At 43.8% G+C, this 27,209-nt stretch overlaps 1 protein-coding gene across 2 annotated transcripts in view; it reads left to right on the top strand.

Moving 5' to 3' along the window:
* USP7 (ubiquitin specific peptidase 7) overlaps positions 1-27,209 on the top strand; it is a 72,392-nt gene that overhangs the window by 40,751 nt on the left and 4,432 nt on the right. For both annotated transcript variants that reach the window (XM_010383633.2, XM_010383634.2), the window contains exons 3-26: positions 472-670; positions 2,709-2,847; positions 3,565-3,653; positions 4,802-4,910; positions 6,473-6,603; positions 7,069-7,123; positions 8,102-8,182; positions 8,284-8,374; positions 13,225-13,307; positions 15,585-15,694; positions 17,444-17,600; positions 18,699-18,843; positions 19,771-19,901; positions 20,858-20,992; positions 21,804-21,905; positions 22,099-22,204; positions 23,048-23,140; positions 23,225-23,292; positions 23,648-23,748; positions 24,486-24,639; positions 25,058-25,125; positions 25,601-25,709; positions 25,803-25,880; positions 26,616-26,716. In XM_010383633.2, coding sequence (XP_010381935.2) covers positions 472-670; positions 2,709-2,847; positions 3,565-3,653; positions 4,802-4,910; positions 6,473-6,603; positions 7,069-7,123; positions 8,102-8,182; positions 8,284-8,374; positions 13,225-13,307; positions 15,585-15,694; positions 17,444-17,600; positions 18,699-18,843; positions 19,771-19,901; positions 20,858-20,992; positions 21,804-21,905; positions 22,099-22,204; positions 23,048-23,140; positions 23,225-23,292; positions 23,648-23,748; positions 24,486-24,639; positions 25,058-25,125; positions 25,601-25,709; positions 25,803-25,880; positions 26,616-26,716 — 2,635 coding nt within the window. The remainder of the gene's footprint in view (positions 1-471; positions 671-2,708; positions 2,848-3,564; positions 3,654-4,801; positions 4,911-6,472; positions 6,604-7,068; positions 7,124-8,101; positions 8,183-8,283; positions 8,375-13,224; positions 13,308-15,584; positions 15,695-17,443; positions 17,601-18,698; positions 18,844-19,770; positions 19,902-20,857; positions 20,993-21,803; positions 21,906-22,098; positions 22,205-23,047; positions 23,141-23,224; positions 23,293-23,647; positions 23,749-24,485; positions 24,640-25,057; positions 25,126-25,600; positions 25,710-25,802; positions 25,881-26,615; positions 26,717-27,209) is intronic.

Below are 27,209 nucleotides of genomic sequence, written 5' to 3'. Positions count from 1 at the left end.
GGGGGATGGCTGTTTCCCTGGCTCTCAAGTCCTGCCTGTGTGTTCTGTGCTCTCTAAAGTCAGCCCAAGTCCCATGTTGTGGTCTTTCCCCCCAGAAGTCCTGTGCTTGAACAGATGTGAGCCATGTCGTTCCTTCTCTCCAAAGTCTCTCCACTCACGGGGTGCCCGGGGTCCTTGGGAATTCAGCTTTAGTAAAGTAGACATTGTTCTCATGTGGAACTCAGTCTGACAGGGATGGCAAGTGTATGGTTAGCACTCTGAGTTTTGGACTCCATAAGGAAGAATTAATCCATTCAGAAACTGTATGTCATCTCAGTCTTAGGCTTTTAATAAATTGGAAGCAATTTTTTCGAACCGTTAGATTTTAGCAGTTAAATCAAGATGTATAGAATAGTTTACTCCATGTTGATAAATGCTAGTGCTTTTGGTCAGTGCACAGGCTCTGTGGCTGATGATATGTTTTTTTTGCAGACACCAGTTGGCGCTCTGAGGCAACCTTTCAATTCACTGTGGAGCGCTTCAGCAGACTGAGTGAGTCGGTCCTTAGCCCTCCGTGTTTTGTGCGAAATCTGCCATGGAAGATTATGGTGATGCCACGCTTTTATCCAGACAGACCACACCAAAAAAGCGTAGGATTCTTTCTCCAGTGCAATGCTGAATCTGATTCCACGTAAGACAGTTTAAATGATGCAACTACAAACCCCCACATAGTTGTATTACATTACTGGAAGCCAAATTCGATCAACCTAATGCAATTATATCTTATTTGCTGCCTCTACATAGTCTTTTGATTTTAAATTAGATTAAATATGTCTTTCTCTTTAAAACCCACTGGTGTATGTATAATACCCAAGCTAGAAAAGTGTATTTTTGTCTTGTAAGTAAAAAAACTAAAAATAGTTTGTTAGAATCTGCCAGCCCATGGAATCAGGGCCTGCCAGGATTAGCTGACCATAGAGTCACCAGGCTTAATTCTTACTCTGCCTGAGCAGAAAATGGCAGCTGTCAGAGCCAGACATCCCTTCCATTGTGTGATAACTAATTTGTGTGGGTTGTTCAGAAAGTACAAGTAAAACATACTTTGTGAAGGATTTATGCAACGTGGCCCTCTGACTTGAGGAACATTTAAACATTCATGAATATTACGAAATGTCCAAACATTGAGAAATCTTAATGGTCCTTCTATTTAGATGAATTAGAAAATTAATTCACCTTTTATCAAAAACCCAGTTGATTCTGGGAGTGCGGACCACTGTCTGCATCGGAGCCGGGGGAGGCTCCTGACTTGGACTGCACCTGTCCTAGTCTCCCTGTGACCCTTTGGAACCCTCAGTAACATGTTCCCAGAGTGAACTGGCTCTAGCTGTTCTGTCAGCTCCCCCAGGGAGTAAAACTTATGGAGTCTCACTCTGTTGCCAGGCTGGAGTGCAGTGGCCTGATCTTGGCTCACTGCAACCTCCATCTCCCAGGTTCAAGCGATTCTCCTGCCTTGGCCTTCCTAGTAGCTGGGACTACAGGCATGTGCCAGCACACCCAGCTAATTTTATATTTTTAGTAGAGATGGGATTTCACCATGTTGACTAGGCTGGTCTTGAACTCCTGACCTCAGGTGATCTGCCTGCCTTGGCCTCCCAAAGTGCTGGGATTACAGGTGTGAGCCACCGTGCCCGGCCGCACTTTCGTTTTCTTTAATGTTTAAGTAAGAAGTGCCAAGGTAATTTTATGATGCAGCCAGGGCGTTTGGATGGTTTAAAAAGTGTTCCTCTTCTGTTCACATTATGATGTGATCTGATGAGTATTTGGGCTAGGTTTGTTTCAGTCTGATGGACAACTTTAGCCCGAAGAACACTTTGGAAAAACAGTGAATGGTCCATACCCAGTGTCAGCGTCCTGAGCAAGCAGGAAGTGCTGCGGGAACAGCACTGTCCTACCCTTGTCCTGAAGAGTCAAACCGTTTCAGGGTTCAGTTGTAGCGTTGATTTATAAGGCCCCACTTTAATCGCAAACCTTAACTTTCTGTGGCTTAAGGGCTGTTAGTATGGTTTTTGAACCTGGATTTGGAGACCCTTTTGTGTTTCACCCCACACTTGACTGCATACAGTAGTTCTCTTTAGTTGTAATTTGTGCCTCGTCAGTGAATTCCTCGATGCCAGGGCAGGACAGCAAGCTCTAAGGCCACAGAGCTCCCTGGTGCTGGTTTTGGGGCTGGTTTTTCCCCAGCGTGTGCTGGAGGGCATCCTAGGAGAGCCTGAGAGGCATAACACTGAAGGGCTGCAGGGGCAGGAGCGACGCTGAGAGGTGACCCCCTATATCCGCAGTAGAAGCAGAGGTTTACATCCACCCATCTATTCTTTTTGGTTCTTTCCTAATAACTATTATCTGACCAAAAGGTTGTAGTTTTGTACGGAATCCATAACTGGTATTGAAAGTTCAAAATTGTATAGATACAATTAAAATTTGTTTCAACTTCTGAGGAATTAAAAAATGAAACCATGAGTGAAATCCCTACAGAATACACTGAGGGAGCCCCAAACACCCTTTTTTCTATTGAAGGTAAAAATGCCTCCGTCCTACCTTTAACCCCAACCGGAAAGGAGAGAGCAACAAAAACATAAGTGGGAATTTTGGTGTGCTATGTTTACTGTCTGTAAAAATGTGTAGCATCTGGTGAATATGTCAACTAAGGCTCAGATTATTCTTTTAAACAGGTCCTGGTCTTGCCATGCGCAAGCAGTGCTGAAGATAATAAATTACAGAGATGATGAAAAGTCGTTCAGTCGTCGTATTAGTCATTTGTTCTTCCATAAAGAAAATGATTGGGGATTTTCCAATTTTATGGCCTGGAGTGTAAGTAACGGTGTATGTAGTCTGAACAATCGGTGCATTACTGCTTGTTGTTCCCTTACCTTTTTGATTTTTCAAGTCCTTTATTCATTTTAGAGCTAGATTTTTGCTTTCTGAATTGAACAGGTGTCTTTGAAAACATGTTTTCTCCAGTTTCCTATTCTAGGTTTTTAGTAGCTTTTTCTGGATTCACGTCTCACCTTTTAGTCAGTCATTCAAAGGGAGTTCCCAGTGGGCTAAATTTCCTTTAAAAGACATAATGCTGTTTGAGGCCCTTTCATGATTCAGGCATAGTACTGAGTGGTTCCACGTGACTCCAGTAACTTCATTCAGTTCATTTTGGCTCCTTTTTGCAGAGGTGGTAGCCGGTGGAACAATCTTAGGAATGTTCCTTCTTACTCTGCTAAGTCACTTGTCATTGCCTTCTCCGGCCCCTCCCCTCGCCTGCTTAGAGGAGCACAGATTTCTCCTGTCCATGCTGTGGCTCTGAGCCCCTGGGTACCTCTGGGATACCTCTGAGGTGCCAAGCATTTGCTGTGTGTGTTGTGAGACCACTGTTAAAAGCAAATTGAAACAGTCTAAAATTAGCAACAAAGTTGGGATATATGTTTAAAAAAGTATTTTAATCTCTATTAAGTACAGGGCACTAATGTAATTTATCTCTTGGGAATACAGTGTGTGTTCTTATTCAAGCTGGATATTCTTATTTATATTTTATAGGAAGTGACCGATCCTGAGAAAGGATTTATAGATGATGACAAAGTTACCTTTGAAGTCTTTGTACAGGCGGATGCTCCCCATGGAGTTGCGTAAGTTTTTCTTTAATTGGGTGCTGTTAAAAATGTCTTTTGTGCTGCAGTGAAAGAAGCTCTGGCATGCATGTAACAGAGATGCACATATTTAATCAGTAAGCGTCCTCTCTGCGCTTGCTCTGTGGCACACACAGTCATGCCTGCTTGCCACTCTTTTAATGGATTGATTGAGCAGTTCTACATGTTAGACCCTTGGAACATAATTGTATAATAACCAGTACATAAATACCCAGAGCAGAGGTGCTCTGTTTTTACTTTGATGAGGGCAGGGAGGAAGTCCTCTCCCAGTGTGAGGAAGGGGGGATTGGGGGAAGAGGCGAGCATCACCAACAACTAACATGGTGAGCGAGGAGTAAAGAGGCATGACCAGGCCGTTAGATGTACTTTAGCGTTTCAAAGGCTGTGAACTAACCCCTGGAGTGGCAGGGTGGGTGAATGGTACTGCACAGTAGGTGTCTCCTCCAGCACTGGTCCCGCTTGGTGATTGTCGTGTGTTCATGTCATGGCATTGTGTACAGAGGGAGATGGGCGTGGACGTGGGAGGATTGCTCTACTTTCTGGCACCGTTCTCTGTGGCTTCCTTTTACTACTTGGGGTGGGGGTGGGAAGGTACAAGACATAGTTAATTCCGAGAATCGTACCTTCCCCCAAACAACCACCAAAATCACAAAATAAAAAAAGCTCTGGGAGTTTAGAAGTCTGAGGCGAAACTTGGCGAATACACACTCCTGTTTCTTCTTGTGTGTGGGTCTACAGAAAAGATGAGTTTCAGCTTTTTCCATGTTGTGCTGACCTCGCGTGTGATAAGTGTAATTATGTAACCAGACTCTACTGTGAGGCATGTTGGGTATGAGCATGCAGGTCTCCGTTAAGTGTCTGTTGGTGCTGGGCTTGATGAGTGACAGGAGTGCCACTGTCAGCAGGTAGGTGCTTCGAGGGCTGTGTGAATGTGGGGGTTGCATTTGCACCAGTTCACACAGTGGAGCAAGCAGAAGGGTATCGATGACCATCGAAGGATGCTGTGTGATAAGTGCTCCTGGCCTCGGTTTCCTTAAGGCTGACCTTGAGTCAGATTGCTCCACACATACTGCAGGAGCAGTGGGGTATCTCTGCAAGATCCCCTCAACCTTGAACTGATCTTTCAGGTGGGATTCAAAGAAGCACACAGGCTATGTCGGCTTAAAGAATCAGGGAGCGACTTGTTACATGAACAGCCTGCTACAGACGTTATTTTTCACGAATCAGCTACGAAAGGTAAATGGATAGTGTTCCTCTCATGCAGCCTTCTGCCCATCCTTTCCTTTCAGGTATATCAGAGCAAAGTCTTCTCAACAAACATCCCAGTCTCCCTTCCCTGGTCCTGTCTCCTTAGATGGCTGCTAGTTCATGCTGCATTTTCATTCCCCAGTGTTGGGACACCTACTTTGTAAACTGCTTCAGTGTTTCAGAGTTACCACCGCCAACCTTTTCCTTTGAGACAGAGTCTCGCTCTGAAACCTATACTGGAGTGCAATGGTGTGACCTTGGCTCACTGTAGCCTCTGCCTCCCGGGTTCAAGTGATTCTCTGGCCTCAGCCTCCTGAGTAGCTGGGATTACAGGCACCCGCCACCACGGCCGGCTAATTTTTATATTTTAGTAGAGGTGGGGTTTCACCATGTTGTCCAGGCTGGTCTCGAACTCCTGACCCCAAGCTATCCACCTGCCTCAGCTTCTCAGGGGGCTCAGATTATAGGCGTGAGCCACCATGCCTAACCATGACCTGAATTTACAGACTTACCATTGTGTTAGAAGTCACCTTGTGAAGGTATTTAGAAAAACAACCTTAAAATCGATTAACAGCAACATTGGCAAAGTTTTATATCAAAACTGAGTTGAAAAGTCAATGCAACTTACTTTTATTGAACATTTTAATAAAAAGAATAGACATACATTAAATCTAATATAGCTGAGTCAGTCAGTTGTATTTTGAGAATTACATGTGATTATTAGGAAGCAGCACAGGAGATGGGCACTCCTGGTTGTGGGGTGGGCAGGGAGCTGGCGGGCTTGTCAGCCTTGAAAGCATGTTTGCACAGCCACCCAGACAGGTTATCGTGATACATCCCAGGGGCAACTCAGTGTGGGTAATTCTAGTCACATTTAAGTTTTTATCAAATGTTTTGTTCACGAGTAATGGTAAGTTAAGAAATAGTGCTCCAATAAGTAGGAAATAAAAGTAGTTCTCTGGGAGGTGGTTTTGTTTTTTATTTGCTTCTTTCTGTGTTGTCTTTTTATCAAGAACATATGGGTGAGGCCGGGTGCGGTGGCTCTCGCCTGTAATCCCAGTACTTTGGGAGGCCAAGGTGGGCAGATCACCTGAGGTCAGGAGTTTGAGACCAGCCTGGCTAACATGGCGAAACCCCGTCTCTACTGAATATTCAGAAATTAGCCTGGCATGGTGGTGCATGCCAGTAATTCCAGCTACTCGGGAGGCTGAGGAAGGAGAATTGCTTGAACCTGGGAGGCGGAGGTTGCATTGAGCTGAGATTGCGCCACTGCACTTCAGCCTGGGAGACAGAGCAAGACTCCGTCTCACGTGGGTGGTGATTTTCAAAATTTATTTTTGCATTTTTGTGTTTTCCAGTATCCCTAAAGATGTTCATGATTTTGTAAACTTTCTGATCGATTTGGGGATCATTAAAAGTCCTAACAACAATCTTAGCCATTGTGTTATTAGAAATGATTTTTTAAAACGTGAAGATTAAATTCTTACTGTTTTTTAAATTTCCCTGCATCTTCTCAGAATAAATTCTTAAATCTGAATTAATTCTTTCAGGCTGTATACATGATGCCAACCGAGGGGGACGATTCATCTAAAAGCGTCCCTTTAGCATTACAGAGGGTGTTCTATGAATTACAACACAGTGATAAACCTGTAGGAACAAAAAAGCTAACAAAGTCATTTGGGTATGTATTAGACATCTACCTTTGCCATTCTGCTTCCTCTTTTTTTTTTTAAAGGACAAGTGAGTAGAGGATAGAAAAGTTAGTAGAGCATACTATAGGCACTTAATTTAGGGAGGCTTGAGCATTTAATGGTGTCAGTGCTTTTATCATTGTATTTTGTTTCATTTCTTTGGAAATAGACACTTTGTATTAGAATTTTGCTTGAGAAAGAATTCACCTCTTAAGGTTTTTACTTTTCAACACAAGAACCTGTATTGCTTTCAAATTTGTTGCATTTTCTTGGAAACACCACTTCCTCTAGCAGTAAATACATCTGAATTATAACTCCCAAAAATAATCTTACCAGGAAAGGAATTTGAAAATAATAATTGATTATCCAGTTTAGTTTTTCAATCTAAGTTACTTTTAATTTGCTCATTTGAAAGTTGAACGTTTAAATGGAGATGTTTGTTTTATCTTTGAAAGGTGGGAAACTTTAGATAGCTTCATGCAACATGATGTTCAGGAGCTTTGTCGAGTGGTAAGTTTCAAGCAGTACCTGTATATTTCTTACAATGAATATTTGTTGAAGCATTGTCAGAGTTATTACCAAGTAAAACCTCAGACCTAATTCAGAAAATGCCCATCTTTGTTTAGGATCAGACTTAGGCTACAAAAAGGCAGCAGCTGTCTAGTTTTAAAGGCTGGTAAGAATTATTTGAATAGGGATTTGAAGGTGAGGTGAGGAAGCTTGAATTTTAATACTAGCAGGCAGTAGGCTTTTAATTTGTTAAATTGGTATATATACATGAGTTACTAATCCAGGAACCAAAGACTGGCTTTGTTAGCTGTCCCGTTGGTCCTGAGTCACTGTAGAGTGGTGACTTCTGTTCTTACTCCAGTGTCCAGACCCCTCCTGTGCAGCGAGGTTCTAATTGAGCCGACCTCAGTATGCGGCGATTACTCTCCCTGCGGCGTCACTAGTCACTAGCAAATCCGCATTCTTCCAGTTGTGATTAAAGACACAGAAACACACACACACAACATGAAATGGCTGTTCAAGGTGATTGGCTGGGCAAGGTGTGTTTTCTTTTTTGCAGCACTAGCTGGATTGATTCCAGTTCATTAAATATCCATGGACAAACCAGTCAATCCTGTTGACAGGCTCAACCTCATTAATCTCTTGGTGTGGACCATTACGAGTTAAGTTTAGTGAACAATTTTACATGCTTTTCCACAGAGGTAAAAAAAATATAAAAATGCTTCTAAAGGCACTACAGATTACTAATTTATTCCAAAGGCTGTATAAAAGGTTAACCTCAACTGTTGCATGTAGAGATGTTTGTAAAAATCCAACCAAGAAAGAAGATTTTGTATATGTTTTTGATAATTGCATGCCGGAGGTCATATTTTTATAGTCTACGACTTCTTTGAACATTGATATTTGTAGTCAATTATAAAATTACTGTATATATTAAGCATAAAAACTTTTTTTTAAAGCCAAAACATTCTTTTTCAGTTGCTTGATAATGTGGAAAATAAGATGAAAGGCACCTGTGTAGAGGGCACCATACCCAAATTATTCCGCGGCAAAATGGTGGTATGTGGCTACCAGTTCTAAAAGATCTTTTGAAAAGGTTTTAGAATGTGAATTTTTTGACTATTACTACTTAAGTCACTTTTAACTTTCCTTATTTGCAGTCCTATATCCAGTGTAAGGAAGTAGACTATCGGTCTGATAGAAGAGAAGATTATTATGATATCCAGCTCAGTATCAAAGGAAAGAAAAATAGTAAGTGTTGCGTGTATCTAATGGCATGATCTTTTGATGATTTCTATTGTGGTTTAATGTTTCATTTACACAAGTGATGTTTTTTTAAACAGTCTAAACACAGAGAATGGCTCAGATCTTAAGCAAACAGCTCACTGGGCGAACACAGGCTTGTCACCTCCACCCAGCTCTAGTGTTGGCCAGTACCCCCACAGCCCTTCCCAGCCACCACCTCCCTCTCCTCACAAGAAACCACCACGTGGACTTCTAACATCCTAGGTTAACTTTGTATGTTTTAGGTGTCTCTTTAAATAGAATTTTGTACTAGGATGTATTTGTATTTGTAATTTGTATTGTTTATTTTGTTGTTTTTTGAGATAGGGTCTTGTGCTGTATAGGCTGGGGTGCAGTGGTGCAATGATAGCTCACTGCAGCCTCAAACTCCTCCTGCTTCAGCTTCCCCAGTGGCTGGGAACACAGGCATGTGCCACTACTTTTTTTTTTTTTTTTTTTTGAGACAAAGTCTGGCTCTGTCGCCCAGGCTGGAGCGCAGTGGCGCAATCTCGGCTGCCTCGGCCTCTCGAATAGCTGCGACCCTGTAGTCCGCCACCACGCTCGGCTAATTTTTTGTATTTTTAGTAGAAACGGGGTTTCACCGTGTTCGCCAGGATGGTCTCGATCTCCTGACCTTATGATCCGCCCGCCTCGGCCTCCCAAAGTGCTGGGATTACAGGCGTGAGCCACCGCACCCGGCTTTTGTTTTTTTAATTGAGATGGGGGTCTCGCTTTGTTGCTCAGGCTGGTCTTCAACTCCTGGGTTCAAGCAGCCTTCCTGCCTTGGGCTCCCAAAGCACTGGAATTAGACATGAGCCACCATGTCCAGCCTGTGTCTGATTTCTTTTGCTCAGCACATTCATGAGACACATCCACACTGGGAGTAGTCATAGTCATCATTTGTGTTGCTTTATAGTATTCCATTTTCAGAATATACCACAAAAATTTTGAAATCTTTCTTCTTCTGATTGATATTTGTTTTGGTCCCCGTTTGAGGTGGTTGGGCATGAGGCAGATTGACCATTCTTAATGCCTGTTTGCATTTGGAGGAAGAGGAATTACTGGCCTGTAGGGTGTGTATATGTTCAGCTTGATGGATAAAGTTAGCCAGATTCCCAAAGTGGTTTATCAGTTTCACAGTCATCAGCATGGTGTCAGAGTTGCAGCTGCTCCATACCCACACTGGAGGTGTCAGTTGCTGGACGTGGAAAGATTTTGGTGGGAGTATGTATAGTACTGTCTGTATTTTTGTTTGTATTTCCTTGAACATCAGTGAGGTTGTTCTTACCTTTTCAAATGCTTATTGGCAATTTGGGTATCTTCCTTTATAAAATGCTTGTTTAAATACTTTAATAATTTTAGTATTGGCTTCTTTTTTTTTTTTTTTTTTTTTCCCCTTAACTGATTTATAGTCATTCTTTTAAAGAAATATTTAAAATAAGGGGGAGGATGGGTGTGGTTGCTCATGCCTGTAATTTCAGCACTTTGGGAGGCTGAGGCGGGAGGATTGCTATAACCCAGAAGTTTGAGGCCAGCAACATAGTGAGACAGGCAACATAGTGAGACTCCATCTCTACAAGAAATACAAAAATTAGCTGGGTGTGGTGGCATGCACCTGTAGTCCCAGCTACTCGAGGCTGCTTCGGGAGGATAGCTTGAGCCCTGGAGTTCAAGGCTGCAGTGAGCCATGATTGCGCCACTGTACTCCATCCTGGGCAACAGAGCAAGTGCCTGTCTCAAGAAAGTAAAATAAAATAAAAAGAGTGAGGAGGGGAAGTGCTTTATGTTGACCCATGTATTTACAGCTTGCAGTTCTCCTCTGTTTTTAATTTGGATATGGATTCTTATTAGGAATCGTTGAGTGTAGGTTGGCTGAGATGAGTTTTTTCAGCTTGCATGCCTGGAAAGATTTTATTTCATCTGCAGTTGTGAAAGACATTTTAAGTTGGTGTAGACTTCTAGGTTGGCAGTTTCCTGCCTTTGGTCCGTTAGACGTTCCACCATCTTCTTGCTCACATCGTTTCTGAGAAGTGGGCGGTAGTGTCCTCATTCTTGTTCATTTGTTTCTTGGCCCCAAGCCCCTCACGCTTCACTTCACTTCGCTTTGCTTTGCTTCACTTCTCTTCTCTCTTCCCTCTTCTCTTCTCTTTTTTCGAGAGAGAGTCTTGCTCTGTCACCCAGGGTGGAGTGCAGTGGCCGGATCTCAGCTCACTGCAAGCTCTGCTTCCTGGGTTTACACCATTCTCCTGCCTCAGCTTCCCGAGTAGCTGGGACTACAGGCGCCCACCAACTCGCCTGGCTAGTTTTTTGTGATTTTAGTAGAGACGGGGTTTCACCTTGTTAGCCAGGATGGTCTCGATCTCCTGACCTCGTGATCCGCCCATCTCGGCCTCCCAAAATGCTGAGATTACAGGCTTGAGCCACCGTGCTCGGCCCAATTTTCAGACTTTAAAAAAATTTTTTTTCTTTTGAGAAGTTTGACTTGGATTTTTTTCTTTTTCTTTTTCTTTTCTTTTTTTTTTTTGAGACGGAGTCTTGCTTTGTCACCCAGGCTGGAGTACAGTGGCTGGATCTCAGCTCGCTGCAAGCTCTGCCTTCCGGGTTTACACCATTCTCCTGCCTCAGCCTCCCTAGTAGCTGGGACTATAGGCGCCCGCCACCTCGCCTGGCTAGTTTTTTGTATTTTTTAGTAGAGACGGGGTTTCAACTTGTTAGCCAGGATGGTCTCGATCTCCTGACCTTGTGATCCGCCCGTCTCGGCCTCCCAAAGTGCTGGGATTACCGGCTTGAGCCACTGCGCCTGGCCTGGATTTTTTTTTTTAATGAATATGTTTCTCTCTTCTTTTTTTTCCTATGTATTTATCAATTAATCATAATTATTTGGAGACAAGGTCTTGCCATGTTAGGCCAGTCTCGGAGATCCTGCGCTCAAGCAGTCTGCCCGCCTTGGCCTCCCAAAGTGCTGGGACTATGCCCAGCCCTGTGTCTCTTCTTAGTATGCTCTTGCTTTCTTCTCCTTTGGACTTAAGTTGGTAATGCACTTGTCTACTAATTCTGTCATCTGTGAGATTTCTGCGTCTGTTTCTATTGAAGGATTGTTCTCTTCATCTTGGGTGGTGGTTTCAACTTATTTGCATGCTTGGTAACCTTTTTGTTTTCTTTTTTCTTTTTTTTTTTGAGACGGAGTCTCACTCTGTCGCCCAGGCTGGAGTGCAGTGGCGCAGTCTCGGCTCACTACAACCTCTGTCTCCTGGGTTCAAGCAGTTCTCCTATCAGCCTGCTGAGTAGCTGGGTGTGGTGGCATGCACCTGTAGTCCCGCCATCACACCCAGCTAATTTTTGCATTTTTAGTAGAGACGGGGTTTCACCACGTTGGCCAGGGTGGTATCGAACTCCTTACCTCATGCGATCCACCCGCCTCGGCTTCCCAAAGTGCTGGGATTACAGGCGCGAGCCACTGAGCCACTGTACTGGGCCACATGCTTGGTAACCTTTTTATTGAACAGCAGGCATGGTGGTTTTTATCTTGCTGGGTGTTAGATATTACTAACCTTTGCTCTTATGCACAGATAAGTGACTTGTAAATCATTTGCTTCCTTTGAGTCTTGTTTTTAAGCCTTGCTAGGTGGGAGAACAGGTTTTACTTGAGGGATAACCTGTCCCCACATCCTTTTAGTTGTTAGCTGAGTCTCCCAGGTGTTCAGAGGTTTTTCCACTGTGGCTGATGGGAATACAGACTTCCCAGCCTGTCGTGAGCTCTGAAGGTTGTTCCCCCAATCCTCATCCTCTTGCTGCTTCTTTCCCTTGCCCCAGGTAATTTCCTTGATTTCACTGATCAGTTCTGTCTGGCAGCTTTGGAAGAAACTGCATATCCCCAGATCTCACTTTCTGGGCAGCATTCTGCTTTAGGCTACTCTGCCCCACAGGTTCTGGCTCCCTTGGGCTCCTCTGATTCTCACTTCTTGGCTCTTTCTGGGTTTGTCTTTCACTGGCTGCAGCCTGTAAACTCAGCAGAACTGGGCCCATCACAGGGCTCTCATTTGTCCCTTCAGGGATCCCTGTCCTGTACCACATGTGTTCAGAGCGTGACAGCAGCTGTTTTCAGTGTTGTGCAGTTGCATGTTTCCTTCATGATCGGAGCAGGAAGAGCTCTCCCTACGCTCTGGCTGCACAATTCTGTGTTGGATTGAGAGCTTGTCCCTCAGCGTGTGGCTCCTCCTTTCACCCTTAATGTTACCATTCTTAATTTTAGGGAAATACAGTGTATACTTGTTTGCTTTTTATGTCCTATAAAATTCTGTTACCTTTTACTATTTTGCCTTTTCCATTTATCTACAATCCACTTGGAATAAGTGGGGGTATGGAGATGCCAGGACCAGCTTCCACTCCGTCCCGTGTTGACCTCTGAGGAAATCCAGGTTTTCCTTGTCGTTCTGCCACATCAGGCAGCATTCACCTTTGTGCATCTCTGCTTTTGAGACCAAGGGGTTGTCCATACTGCCCAATTCCAAGCTGTCTTCATAATCATAGCTTTACAGTATGTGCTTTGTTCAAATAACAGTAAAACCTTAACTGTTACCTCCATATTGTCATTTTAATGTCCTTAAGAAAGATACTAATGACCTTTGGCCAATGAGCAAAGGTGCTAACAGCACATTTACCTACAGTATTGGCTACAGGGGGAGAATTACTGTTCTTAATTAGTGTGTTTACCTTCTCTGCTATTCCTAAATATGCTGATTTAAATAACTTATGCCTGGGTTGGCTATATTATAAATGAAGCTTTAGCAATTGACTTTTCTCTCTCTTTTCCAAAGTATTTGAATCATTTGTGGATTATGTGGCAGTAGAACAGCTCGATGGGGACAATAAATACGACGCTGGGGAACATGGCTTACAGGTAACTTGGGTGTTTTGTGCTAGTGTCGTGTTGTAGGTTTTTTCTTTATTTTCAGTTCTTTTAATTGCTAAATAAAAATTGCTTGTGCCCTTTCATGTGTTTCTGGTATTTAGAGTATACAAGGATTCTGTTTCTTGGATAGTCGAATGGGGAGGGTGAGGGGGATATTAGGAGATGGGAGTGCAGCTGATTTATCCCGTAGAAGCACATCCAGCAGGATGGAGGGTCTCGTGGGGTTTTAGGAATCTTATCCTTTCCCTGTTCCTCAGCTTACTGGGGTCACTGCTCCAGTTTTCCTTCAGTTTCTCCTGGTCACAAGTGGCATTTCTTGGTGAGTTGGACTGTGTTTATTTAGGTTGTGTTGCTTTATTTTTAAATGTATTTTTAATGAATTTAGTTTTCTGAGGATCACGACTTGAATGAGGAGTGTGTTCTCTAGGGTTGTGGCCCCCAGTTTTCTGGGCATCTGACAGAGCAGTGAGCATGGTGGGTGACCAGGTGGCCAGCCCCTGCTTGGATGGAGGGAAATGAACTGTTCCTGGCTGCTGGTCTCTTGGATCTGCAGTGTCCTCATGGATCCAGTGATCCAGGGTCTGTTATGTAATCTTATAACCTTGACTCATTGACTCAGCTAATTTATAATTAAAAATTTCGGGCCGGCCTGTGCTTACAAAGCCTGCCAATGTATAGTTCATGATGCCGGTGTGCCCATTTTGTAGTCAGCTTCCAATGTACTCTTCTGCTAGGTCGGTCCAGTTGGACTGAAGGACTGAGGTATAGATCAGAAAGTTGCTTTTTTTTTGAGATGGAGCCTCGCTCTGTTCCCCAGGCTAGAGTGCAGTCGTGCAATCTCGATTCACTGCAACCTCCGCCTCCCGGGTTCAAGCAATTCTTCTACCTCAGCCTCCCAAGCAGCTGGGACTACAGGCACCCGCCACTATGCCCAACTAATTTTTGTAGTTTTAGTAGAGATGGGGTTTCACCATATTGGCCAGGCTGGTCTCGAACCCCTGACCTTGTGATCCACTTGCCTCAGCCTCCCAAAGTACTGGGATTACAGACGTGAGCCACTGCCCTTGGCCTGAAAGTTATTTTTTAATGAGAACTTTGGCAGCTTGGTGTGATTAAGAAATATTCTGGTCTACTCACAAGAATTACTATTTTCTATTCTGGATGTTTTAGGGTCTGATTGAGCAATATGTATTTGAGTCAAAGCCTCAGTGGACAGCGGTGGAGACAGAATCCTTTTATCTTTCAGGCTATATTAAAAACAGGCCCTTCCCCACTGTGGAGTGGGCTCCCTGAGGTCTGTTTTTGTCTTTCCTGAGATAGCCCTGTCTTAAATGAGCAGCTCATGTACACCCAAGAACCTTGGCATACGGGTGTGTCTTGTTATGGCCCCCAGTTCCTCCAGGTCTCTTGCTAGCTGCTGGGCAGGTGGGTTTCCAGCCAGAAGGAAGGTCTGCATTGGAAATAGAGCTGTGAGTCAGACGTGCACTGAGGGACCCTGACCGTCTGGCCATGGGTGAGATCGGCAAAGCCTGATTTTACTGAGGAACAAAGAGCTGGCCAAGATGGAGCAGAGACAGAGCGGGGCGAGAGCTGTAGAGTCCGATGTCCCCAGAGAAGGCTCGTTGAGAAGTTGGGGTGTCCTGTCCCACAGAGCCCGGCAGTCAGCTGGGGAAGGGCCTTGCTGCCACTGGATCAGAACTTAGAAGTGGGATTGAGCCATAAGCACTAAGGGCGTGCCCTGTGATGCATGGGTTCTTATGCAAACATCAGAGAGCCCAAGGAAGGGAAGCTTATAATCCTGCCAACCCCTCACTGGGTTCATTGCTACTTATTGTGTTTGGGCGTTTCATAAGCATACCTAATCTTGCGTAATTGTAACCAGAGTTTGCTGCTTTTCCATTTAACGATTTTTCTGTGGATCTCCATAATTTGCAGTGTTTAATGACTGTATAATTCAGCAGCAAATGACTGTGTAAATTTCCTTAACCATTTCTTCCCCCATTGCTGGATATCAAGTTAGAATATAATCCAAGGTAAGAGAATCTCACAGTCATGCTTGTGCAGCATTATTTTCACAAACAAAGAGACCCATAAACAGACCTAAAGAAAACATTTCAAAGATGCCCTAAGTGGACATCTAAACTTCCTTGCCTTTGTCTCCAGAGTCCCCAGACATGTTCCAATCTTGCTGAGCCGCTGTTGATTTCATTGCTTCCAGGAGTAAGTAGAGGCTAACTACATTTGCATTTCTTTTTCAATGTTCAGGAAGCCGAGAAAGGTGTGAAATTCCTAACATTGCCACCAGTGTTACATCTACAACTGATGAGATTTATGTATGACCCTCAGACGGACCAAAATATCAAGATCAATGATAGGTAATCTGTAGTGGGATGTAAAATTCAGGTTTCATCATTGTGCTGGTCTAGGGGGTTAGTCTCAGTGCTTTCCTCAGTCTTTGTGTTTTCAGTCCCACGTCTGATTTATTTAGATTTCCCTTCTACCTCTATGTCCCAAGAGCAGCAGTGTTAAAGGAATGATTTTATGTCAAGTTTCAGAGGCCGCCTCTGCCGAGTCCATTTCCCCTCTCAAGATGCTTTGCCCAGTCCCAGCTCTGCTGTCTCCTGTGGCTGATTTCAGTCCACAAGGATGGGGCTGTTTCTGCTTCATAGATCTTGCATTCACAGGATTTCTAATAAATTTAATTTTGACCAATTGTAAATGTTATTTCACAGGGACTTTTAGTGTATTTGTTTAAATAGGATTTTCCAATATTTTGTTGTCTCTGAGTTGGCATCAACTTCTAGAATGTGCTAGAGTTTTCAAGAATGCTAAAGGAGTTGTTTGTATGCCAATTACAAGTAGCTATTTTATTTTTATTTATTTTGTTACGATTTTGAGACGGAGTCTTGCTGTGTCGCCCAGGCTGGAGTGCAGTGGCACTATCATGGCTCACTGCAGCCTTGAACTGCTGGGCTCAAACGATCCTCCTGCCTCAGCCTTCCAAGTACCTGGCTAATTTTGTATTTTAATAGAGACAGGATTTCACCATGCTGGCCAGGCTGGTCTCAAGTGGTCTGTTGGCCTCAGCCTCCCAAAGTGCTGGGAGTATTGGCATGAAACACCACCCCCAGCCACAAGTACTTTTTAGATTGTTAAAATACCAGGTGCAGGAGTGACAGTGTGCACTACCTTATCTGATAGAGGATACAGTAGTTTTGTCCTTAGTAGTTTGAGCACCAGCTTTGTATGGAATGTATATTGGTCATTCAGCTTTCAGTTTTGATGGAGAGTATAATCAAATCATGTTACTTGCCACCAGCTGAGCCTTTCATTGCCCATTCAGTCTTTATGTAGGTCAGAAACTGTCTCAGCGAGAACTCAAAAACTGGCAGCCTTCAGACCAATTCCCACCTGTTGGTATGTTTCTTAGGTCCTTACTTGGTTTTTGTTTTTATTGGAGCCAGTGGCAAACATTTTTTAAATTGTGAGATTTTACATAGATGCTCAGATTTTGGCATCGTTTAGGAATCCGAAGGTTTGGCAACTTGAGGCCACCATTCCTGAAGGCTGCAGGGGCTGTGAGCTGAGTGCTGGCTGCTTCATAGGTGGGGCGAATGCTGTGCTTGGGACCAGCCCCCACCCGTGGAACTTGACTTCCTGCCTCTTAATTTTGCAACCCTGATGGTTCAATTTGGTCAAGTAAATCAAAATTTGTAGAGCCAGTTAAAACTAAGTCGATTTCGGGATGTCTGTAGAATATTAAAACTAAGTCGATATTCAGAGTGGGAAATATTTTTACATGTCTTTCTGAATTTGATTTTTCATGTTTCTCTGTTTGCAGATATCCTTAGTAGTCTTAACCTCTCGACCTTCAGAATCCTTTCTTGATATATTTGGAATTCCCCCACCATAAATTATTCGTAGTGTGTATTTATTATGTTGGCTAGGAATAATTATTTCCATCAAGTAGACATTACGTTATGTAGTTCATAGGCCTTCCCAAGGCAATTCATGCTTATCACATTAAAGATGAGCCAATACATTAAATGGCCTTACTTAACTGTAAAGTGTGATATTTTTTGTGTAAATTAATACTGAATTTCTTTTAAAATGTTTTCTAATAGGTTTGAATTCCCAGAGCAGTTACCACTTGATGAATTTTTGCAAAAAACAGATCCTAAGGACCCTGCAAATTATATTCTTCATGCAGTCCTGGTTCATAGTGGAGATAATCATGGCGGACATTATGTGGTTTATCTAAACCCTAAAGGGGATGGCAAAGTAAGTGCTGGGACCCAGGACTGAATGCGAGCTCATCAGAAAGTTAACACTGACGCTCTGCTTCAGCCTGTTTTGGTTCCTACTTGGGACCTTGTCAGGGACCCCTAATTGATCTGTGTATTCTCTGGCTACTAAGTGCTATTGTCCCATCCATTTAATTGCTGAGATTTGAAGGGAAATAGTAAATTAGCATTTGTGCTTCTCTTCGTTAGTAATCAGTGTTGGAACCTACAGAATCCCTTATATCTCATGTGAGACACTTACATTTTCTTCTGAATGCTCATGGGATAATTACCCATGCCATGGGCCCAGTCGGAGAGGCCGGCTGGTTGCATGTCCCTCTGCATGCTCCCCTGGTCCTCTCTGGTTTCCTCTCATGGGGATCTCATGCAGTCTTCACTACCACCCTTGGGAGCGTAGAGGGCGCCATACTCATTTGGCAGATGAGGATCTCGGAATCGACCTCCAAGACCACAGGGCCAGCACCCAGCTCCTGCCAAGGAGATTTGATGGAGGGACCCCACAGCATGAGAAAACAGTGAAGAGTACCTGTAACAGTAGCACTCGCCACTATTTAATACGGCTCCATCCACAAGGCAGATGGGAAGATAATTGTTAGGGACATGCCATATTGACTTCAGTCTGGCCCTTAATTTGATTCCATAAAATGCCATGGGATAGGATAAAACAACCCATTTAATTTTATAACTAAAGGATAAAATTTGAACTCTCATTTGGTGTACTCAGTATGGCCTTTTTAATTCTGTAAAGAGTTGGTAATGTCGGTAGATTGAACCTAAGTGGAAAATGGGCTATTTGAGTAGATTAGAAAAATTGCCATTGGGTGAATGGTAGTAGTGCCCACAGAATGTTGAATGGGGATGGCACAGGTCCTAGTGAATTGTATGAGTGGGTGCCTGAGGCTCTGCCTGCCTAGCACACCATCAGGTTGTGTGCCTGTGTATGTATACACTTGTATATTTTTTCAGCTAGGGGCATACCTAGAAGTTTACACATTTTAGAACAACGCTGCCTTCTAGTGTTGGGTGCTTGTCACAGTGCTTGGATCGCTCCTGATGTGTGTTGCTTTCCTTGCAGTGGTGTAAATTTGATGACGATGTGGTGTCAAGGTGCACTAAAGAGGAAGCAATTGAGCACAATTACGGGGGTCACGATGACGACCTGTCTGTTCGACACTGCACTAATGCTTACATGTTAGTCTATATCAGGGAATCAAAACTGAGTGAGTAGCGTTCACTTTTGTTCTGTCCTTTACTGTGGTGGACTTGACATTTCTACCATGAATTCTTTTTTTTTGTCCAAATATGTTTTATGCTTATTCTACTATATTTACAACAGCCCAGAAACAAGCAGGGTTGGGTTTGTGCAGACTCATGGTACCAAGTAATTTCACGTTAATAGATTGTTTTATTTTATTTTGAGACGGAGTCTCACTCTGTCGCCCAGGCTGGAGTGCAGTGGCGCGATCTCGACTCACTGCAAGCACCACTTCCCGGGTTCACGCCATTCTCCTTCCTCAGCCTCCTGAGTAGCTGGAACTACAGGGGCCCGTCACCATGCCCGGCTAATTCTTTGTATTTTTTTTTTTAGTAGAGATGGGGTTTCACCATGTTAGGCGGGATGGTCTTGATCTCCTGACCTCGTGATCTGTCTGCCTTGGCCTCCCAAAGTGCTGGGATTACAGGAATGAGCCACCAAGCCCGACCTAATAGATTATCTTTTTTTTTTTTTTTTTTTTTTTTTTTTTTTTTGAGACGGAGTCTCGCTCTGTCACCCAGGCTGGAGTGCAGTGGCCGGATCTCAGCTCACTGCAAGCTCCGCCTCCTGGGTTTACGCCATTCTCCTGCCTCAGCCTCCCGAGTAGCTGGGACTACAAGCGCCCGCCACCTCGCCCAGCTAGTTTTTTTTTTTTATTATTTATTTTTATTTTTTTAGTAGAGACAGGGTTTCACCGTGTTAGCCAGGATGGTCTCGATCTCCTGACCTTGTGATCCGCCCATCTTGGCCTCCCAAAGTGCTGGGATTACAGGCTTGAGCCACCATGCCCAGCCCTAATAGATTATCTTATTAATGATGACCTAGAATCAGGAGCTTCTAAGGAGGCGAAAGTCCATCTGCAGAGGTCAAAGAGGATGCCTTTTTCCTGCAGGTGAAGTTTTACAGGCGGTCACCGACCATGATATTCCTCAGCAGTTGGTGGAGCGATTACAAGAAGAGAAAAGGATCGAGGCTCAGAAGCGGAAGGAGCGGCAGGAAGCCCATCTCTATATGCAAGTGCAGGTCAGCCCCCACCCTTCTGGGACTCCCGGGTTACCACGAAGCAGGGCACCCATCTCTGTACGCACGTGCAGGTCAGCCCCCGCCCCTCTGGGACCCTTGGGTCACCCAGCCCACAGCAGGGCAACTGCCCAGAGAGAAGCTGCTCCACGTGCTCTCCTGAGCTTGGTCTCAGTCCCAGAGTAGTTCCTGATACACACACCAGGACTGTTATGCCCTGAGCTGCTCTGGGCAGCTGCCTGAGCATTTGTAACACCTGGCCCTGTTAGTGGCGGGCAGGGCCGGTTCAGGAGTAAAGACTTGGGTGTCAGAAGTCAGGCCACCAGACAGAGTAGCGATCAAGTGCACGTCAGGGTGTGTGTTGCTTCAGAAAGTACTGTGGGGGTTGGAGAAGGGAAGAGGTCATCTCACAGTTGGCTATCTAGCTAGGTCCAATTCATAGGTGAGTTAAGTTATTGCAGTGAAACACAGCCTCCTTTTCTTTTTTCTTTTCTTTCTTTTTTTTTTTTTTGAGACAGTTTCACTCTTGTTGCCCAGGCTGGAATGCAGTGGCATGATCTCTGCTCACCTCAGCCTCTGCCTCAGCCTCCCAAGTAGCTGGGATTACAGGCATGTGCCACTACACGCAGCTAATTTTGTGTTTTTGGTAGAGATGGGGTTTCTCCATGTAGGTCAGGCTGGTCTTGGAACTCCTGACCTCAGGTGATCCACCTGCCTCACCCTCCCAGAGTTGCTGGGATTATAGGCGTGAGCCACTGTGACCAGCCCACAGCCTCCTTTTCTAAATAAATAGGTTTACATTTTGGTCGTTTTATGCTGTTTTTCTTCATTGGTCTTTTGAAGAAGTTTCTTTGGAACAAAACATGAGTTTTCAGCATTTTAATGTTTAAATGTGTTCAGTGTGGACTCATTTTTTGTCAGTTGTCAAGTCTTTTCTGTGTTTTCATACAAATTTTCAGATAGTCGCAGAGGACCAGTTTTGTGGCCACCAAGGAAATGACATGTACGATGAAGAAAAAGTGAAATACACTGTGTTCAAAGTGTTGAAGAACTCCTCGCTTGCTGAGTTTGTTCAGAGCCTCTCTCAGACCATGGTGCGTGCCGGTCTTACGGATGTTCCCCACCCTGGCTCCCAAGGTCCACCTTCCTTCCATGTCACTAGAAAAGACTAACTGCCTTTGGGGGTGGACGCTGTGTCCAGCTACTGTCTAACAGTGAGGAGTGTGACCCAGGAACGTTTGCTGCCTGAGAAAGTGCAAGAAAGCCACTGAGCCCCCTGACTGCAGCTCTGGGGAACCCACAGGATTTCGCAGACGTATTTCCACCGCTTTTCCTCATCCTCCACTCCACTCCCTGCACCCCCATCCCCTCTTTATTTTTGTAAAATGGGCATTCGATCCTGAAGGATAAGTCACAGTTGTCCAAATCAACCGGGAAAGAATTAGAATTCTTTTTCTTACAGTCACAGTCTTTTTTCTTTTCTTTTTTTTTTTCCCGGAGACAGGTTTCACTCTTGTTACCCAGTGGCGCGATCTCGGCTCACTGCAACCTCCGCCTTTTGGTTTCAAGCGATTCTCCTGCCTCAGCCTCCCGAGTAGCTGGGATTACAGGCGCCTGCCACCATGCCTAGCTAATTTTTGTATTTTTAGTAGAGACGGGATTTCACCATCTTGGCCAGGCTGGTCTTGAACTCCCGACCTCGTGATCCACCCGTCTTGGCCTCCCAAAGTGCTGGGATTACAGGCGTGAGCCACAGCACCCGGCCTACCATCACAATCTTAACATTAACATATTGACTATATGTGTATGTATATGTATATATATGTATATACATATGTGTGTGTAATACAGAGGACTAAAATATGAGTGTGTTTTTATCTTAATCTATTCTTAATATTTTTTCAGGGATTTCCACAAGATCAAATTCGATTGTGGCCCATGCAAGCAAGGAGTAATGGAACAAAACGGCCAGCAATGTTAGATAATGAAGCCGACGGCAATAAAACAGTAAATATTGTTAATAGCGTATCTGGTTTGGAACCGTGCAGGAGGTGTTAGTCCTCTGCACTTAGTGCAGCTTGTTTCCCTTTTGGTCCACTTAACTAGAATTGGACGTTTTCTTCAGTACTTGACTGTAGTTTTTCGCTCTGTCACCTAAGCCATTAGACTCTTCTAAAATCAGCGTCTCTTTTGGAAATAGATGATTGAGCTCAGTGATAATGAAAACCCTTGGACAATATTCCTGGAAACAGTTGATCCCGAGCTGGCTGCTAGTGGAGCGACCTTACCCAAGTTTGATAAAGATCGTAAGTGCCCACGAGACGCCTGCCTGCACTTAGAGCAGTAGCGTTGGATTCCTGGATTGTTGTTCTAAACACACAGGGTTAAGCCTTCTTCCCTTGCAGAAAGATCTGTTGATCAAGTCCACAAATGCTCACTTGACTTCCTGATGAAGTCAAATAAGACTGACTTGGCTGCAAGTTTCCTGTGAGGCCCGGAGACAGTAGCAGCCATGTGGGGCCGTCCTGTTCTGTCTTCAGTCTCAGCTGCTGTGCTGTGCTAATCGCGTTGGTCAGATCCTAAAGAGCAGGGTTGCAAACGTCTGTCAGGGGCCAGATAGGCAATATCTCAGGCGTTTCAGGCCTTTCTGTGTGTACTAAGGCGGCCACAAAGAATATGTAAATGAACGGGCTGGCTGTCTTCCAGTACAACTTTATCAACAAAACAGGTGGATCGGAATTTGCTGACCCTTGCTATAAAATGACACTTTTATTGCTGTGAGTGGTCACTTCCGGCAAAGACACAAGACCATGCGCAATCTTCCCGTGGCAACGCTCTTCCAGGCAGTCAGTGCCAGGTCTCAGAACTAGGAATTCTAAGTTTGCTGCACTCCATACCGTCTTGACTGTCTAAATGTAGTGGGTTTCCATGGGTCTGATGTTCGGAAACTCTGCGGTCATAGCCTCAGCTTCGTGACTAAGCCACATCTGAAGTCACTTTTAGGTACCTTAAGCTGTCATTTCACTTGTCACTGAGCTATTCAGCTTACTGGTTTTTTGTTTTTGTTTTTGTTTTTGTTTGTTTGTTTTTTTGTTTTTTAAGCATTGTACTGTTTGGATCTTAACGAAACTTGTTTATTAACCTTGTAGATGATGTAATGTTATTTTTGAAGATGTATGATCCCAAAACACGGAGCTTGAATTACTGTGGGCATATCTACACACCAATATCCTGTAAAATACGTAAGTCCTTTGTGCACTTGCCTTCTGAGTAGATTTTGCTCAGTACATTACAGCTACACATTTAAAATATCTTCTTTCTCCTAGGTGACTTGCTCCCAGTTATGTGTGACAGAGCAGGATTTATTCAAGATACTAGCCTTATCCTCTATGAGGTTTGGATGGTTTATTTTTCCATAATTAGTATATTCTTAGTAGTTTGTGGAGGGTTCTGTTTGTTCTTTTTACCCCGAATTTGTTACTCTGTTAGGTGTACCAACTAACTCAGGGCCTCAGATGATCTTGAGAAGGATATATTTAGATTTGTGATTTTTTTTTTTTTTTTTTTTTTTTAGAATCAGTTTTACGTATTTGTGGATTTATTTATTTAGCTTTTTCCGTTAACATTTTAACTTAAAACGTGAATAGAATTGGGTGTACAGAAAATACTTAAGTACATGGAAGACTATCTGGCCATATTAAACATTAGACAAACTTTGCAATGTAACAATTTTATATCTTTCGCTGTAGGAAGTTAAACCGAATTTAACAGAGAGAATTCAGGACTATGACGTGTCTCTTGATAAAGCCCTTGATGAACTAATGGATGGTGACATCATAGTATTTCAGAAGTATGTACTTTGTGAAGGGTTGTATCACTTTCTACTAATTTCAGGATTTTTTTAAGTTGTAGAACCAAGAAACATTTGTACCTAGATCCTGAGCCACGTTTTTGTTTTTGTTTTTGTTTTTTTAATGTAGCTCTGTTGACAGGCTTTCTCTGGGTTTTGAAATTAGGTGTGGTGAACATTTTCATTTCACAAAGCTCTTCTCAATTCCTTAGAATGTCTCACGTGCACGTGGCAAATGTTAGCAGGGTGGGAACAATTGCTTCCTTCCCCTAAGATTTATGAAATCAAAACTCCTTAGAATGTACCTACTTGGGTAATTCATTTCAGTTTGTCTTCATATAAACCCACCAGTCTTGGGTCTTAGACACTCAGTGTCTGAAAGCGGCTCGATGGCACACGAAAGCCCTGATTTGCTGACTGACGGTCAGAGATTGGGCTCCACCATCTGTCAGGTCTTTGGGTAAGACACTGTGTCCAAGTCTGCTCCTGTAGAGGAGGCACAGGTGCTGTTACCTAAGGGGGTTTTGTTTTGTAGTGGGATGAGAATGTAAAGCCACTACGTTGTGCCTGGCTCAGTGTGTCCCCTTGCATACTTGCCTCGCTTACAAAGGGGAACCTGAATTTATCTTGCAAGACAGCCTGTTGGTGTCACTGTTGTGTAAAAGGTGATGCCATTTTTACCAGCTACCCCCTGCCATGGACTTTGATTCAGACTGCAAACTTTCTCCCCCCACCAGGGATGACCCTGAAAATGATAACAGTGAATTACCCACCGCAAAGGAATATTTCCGAGATCTCTACCACCGCGTTGATGTCATTTTCTGTGATAAAACAATCCCTAATGATCCTGGATTTGTGGTTACGTTATCAAATAGAATGAATTATTTTCAGGTATTTAATAAATGCTCCTTTTCTCTTCAGATCCCACTCCAGAAAGACAAATTTCTTTCTTAAAATGCTTGTGGAAGAAGCTGTCTCGTGGTTTTGGTTCAGGAGGGGCTATGCCTGAGGAAATCTCCCACTGAAGTGGGTTCAGGCTGATACTGCCATGGGAGCTAGAATAATTGCCATCAGAAAAGAACCTGTAGACCTCACCATTAAAAGTGAAAACCTTTTCAAAGTTATCTTCATCAGATAGCTATTCCCATGGTGATACATTAAGGGATAATATGGTTTATTCCTGTTTAATAAATTGCTATGGAATTTAAATTCAGGCTGCTCATAGCACGTTTTACGTAATTAATGATGAAGTTTATGACCAGGTTTCAATTTTTTCCCCAAAATATGAACCTTCCTTTCTGTGTCTCAGGTTGCAAAGACAGTTGCACAGAGGCTCAACACAGATCCAATGTTGCTCCAGTTTTTCAAGTCACAAGGGTAAGTCACATGCACGGACACTTGCTTGCTGTTGACTGCATGCTTTCCACAGTTCATTGAAACATCTTGGAACTAATAATTAGCTCGCCATTTCACCTGACATGCCATTTCTTGCTTAGTTTCAGAATTGTCACCACTCACATCTTGACCACATTACTCTGAGATGTTAAAATAATTGACAGCCTCATCCAAAGCCAGACTGACTTTAGATACATCCTCAGTGCATCTCTCATGTGTCCAGCTGGTCAGTCCTGCCAGGCTGCTGGGTGTATTGTCACTATTGCAGAGAGCATTCAAGTGTGACAGTGAGTGGGACTTAGTTCTCGGGAAACAGGAGTATTAAGTTAAACCCCATGCTAGGTCCAAATTTCAAGTCCAGATGTAAGGCCAGCGGTTTGCTTTTATGCTCACTCACAGATATTTGTTTGTAGGCAAATAAACAAGTCATTTATTTATATGCTGTTTTCTTGTGTAGTTATAGGGATGGCCCAGGTAATCCTCTTAGACATAATTATGAAGGTACTTTAAGAGATCTTCTACAATTCTTCAAGCCTAGACAACCTAAGAAACTTTACTATCAGCAGGTATGAGTCCAAATTAATGTAACTATGGGCAATAAAGAGAAGGCTTGGGTTTTTGGTGACGGTATCTGACGTGAATCTTTCTTTTCTTAATAGCTTAAGATGAAAATCACAGACTTTGAGAACAGGCGAAGTTTTAAATGTATATGGTTAAACAGCCAATTTAGGGAAGAGGTAAGTTTTTTAATACTATGAATTTTAATTTTTATTGGAATTTGCTTATTGTTTCTACCTGTCCCCAGACGTTGAAAACTAAGACACCAAAGGAAAGCGCTCTAAACAACAGCACATGAAGGGGCTGGGAGCTCCTGGGCCAGTCTTTCCTGCCTCCTGGCAAGACCTCCTGAGGTCTTTGGGTGCATCACATGTTGAGCTAAGGAACCATTCGTTCGGAAGCCAGCCCTTCCCTTCCAGGTCCCACTGTGATGCTTATGCATTGCCACTTGGCTGAGGGGGAGAATCCTCCAGCTATTCCTGCCACGGCCTGGTCTCAGGGAGTCCAGCAGGCCTGTGAATGGAGCGGGCCTTGACTCCACTGTGCGTTTACTCCCCAAGCTGCTAGGGTAGACAGCTCCAGTGTCACATGCTTGCTCCAAACAGAAGACACACCCAGCCACATTTTAGGTGGTTCTTTTTTGAGACAGGGTCTCGCTCTGTCGCCCAGGCTGGAGTGCAGTGGCACCATCTCAGCCCACGACAGCCTAGACCTCCTGGGCTCAAGTGATCCTCCCACCTCAGCCCCCAAGTAGCTAGGATTACAGGTGTATGTCACCACGCCCAGCTCATTCGTGGGGGCCAGCTGGGGACAGTTGAGAACAATGATGCAACTTTCTTTCTTCTCTCTTCCTTTGTGGTAGCAGACCTTTTATGCTTTTTTGAAAGCACTTATTTTATCTTTTCATTACTTAGGAAATAACACTATATCCAGACAAGCATGGGTGTGTCCGGGACCTGTTAGAAGAATGTAAAAAGGCCGTGGAGCTTGGGGAGAAAGCATCAGGGAAACTTAGGCAAGTATTTCTTGAGCCCAAATGTGGACGGTTAGTTAGGGGTGGCAGTAACGCTGACCTCTGCAGCTGCGTCGGTGCAAACCGCCCAGCCAGAATCCATGCGCATCATTCCCAGACTCAGTGGGGTGTGCCTCAGGTTGCAAAGACAGTTGCACAGAAACTCAACGCAGACCCAGTGTTGCTCTAGTTTTTCAAGTCTCAAGGGTAACCATCAAGCCGGTGTGGTGCAGAGGGTTATGCACGTTTCACAATTAAGCCATGTTTTTCCTCCTTCATCTTGCATCTTCTGATAACATTAGCTGTAGTAAAAAGGCGTGATTCCTATAGAAAAGCCATACAGAGGAACGATATGATTCCATTTGAATGACGAACTGAAACTGGAAAGGGTGACTCTTGATTTTGTATTTGACAGATTGAATCACTTCTGATCCATCTAGCCAACATTTGGGCTGTAGAAAGAAGCCCCGGAATTGATTGTTTATTTCAGAGAGAT

Source organism: Rhinopithecus roxellana, chromosome 20, assembly GCF_007565055.1.
Source record: "Rhinopithecus roxellana isolate Shanxi Qingling chromosome 20, ASM756505v1, whole genome shotgun sequence".
NCBI classification, from domain to species: domain Eukaryota; kingdom Metazoa; phylum Chordata; class Mammalia; order Primates; family Cercopithecidae; genus Rhinopithecus; species Rhinopithecus roxellana.
The sequence above is the reverse complement of the archived record's forward strand: the minus strand, read 5'-3'. Positions and strand labels throughout refer to the sequence as shown.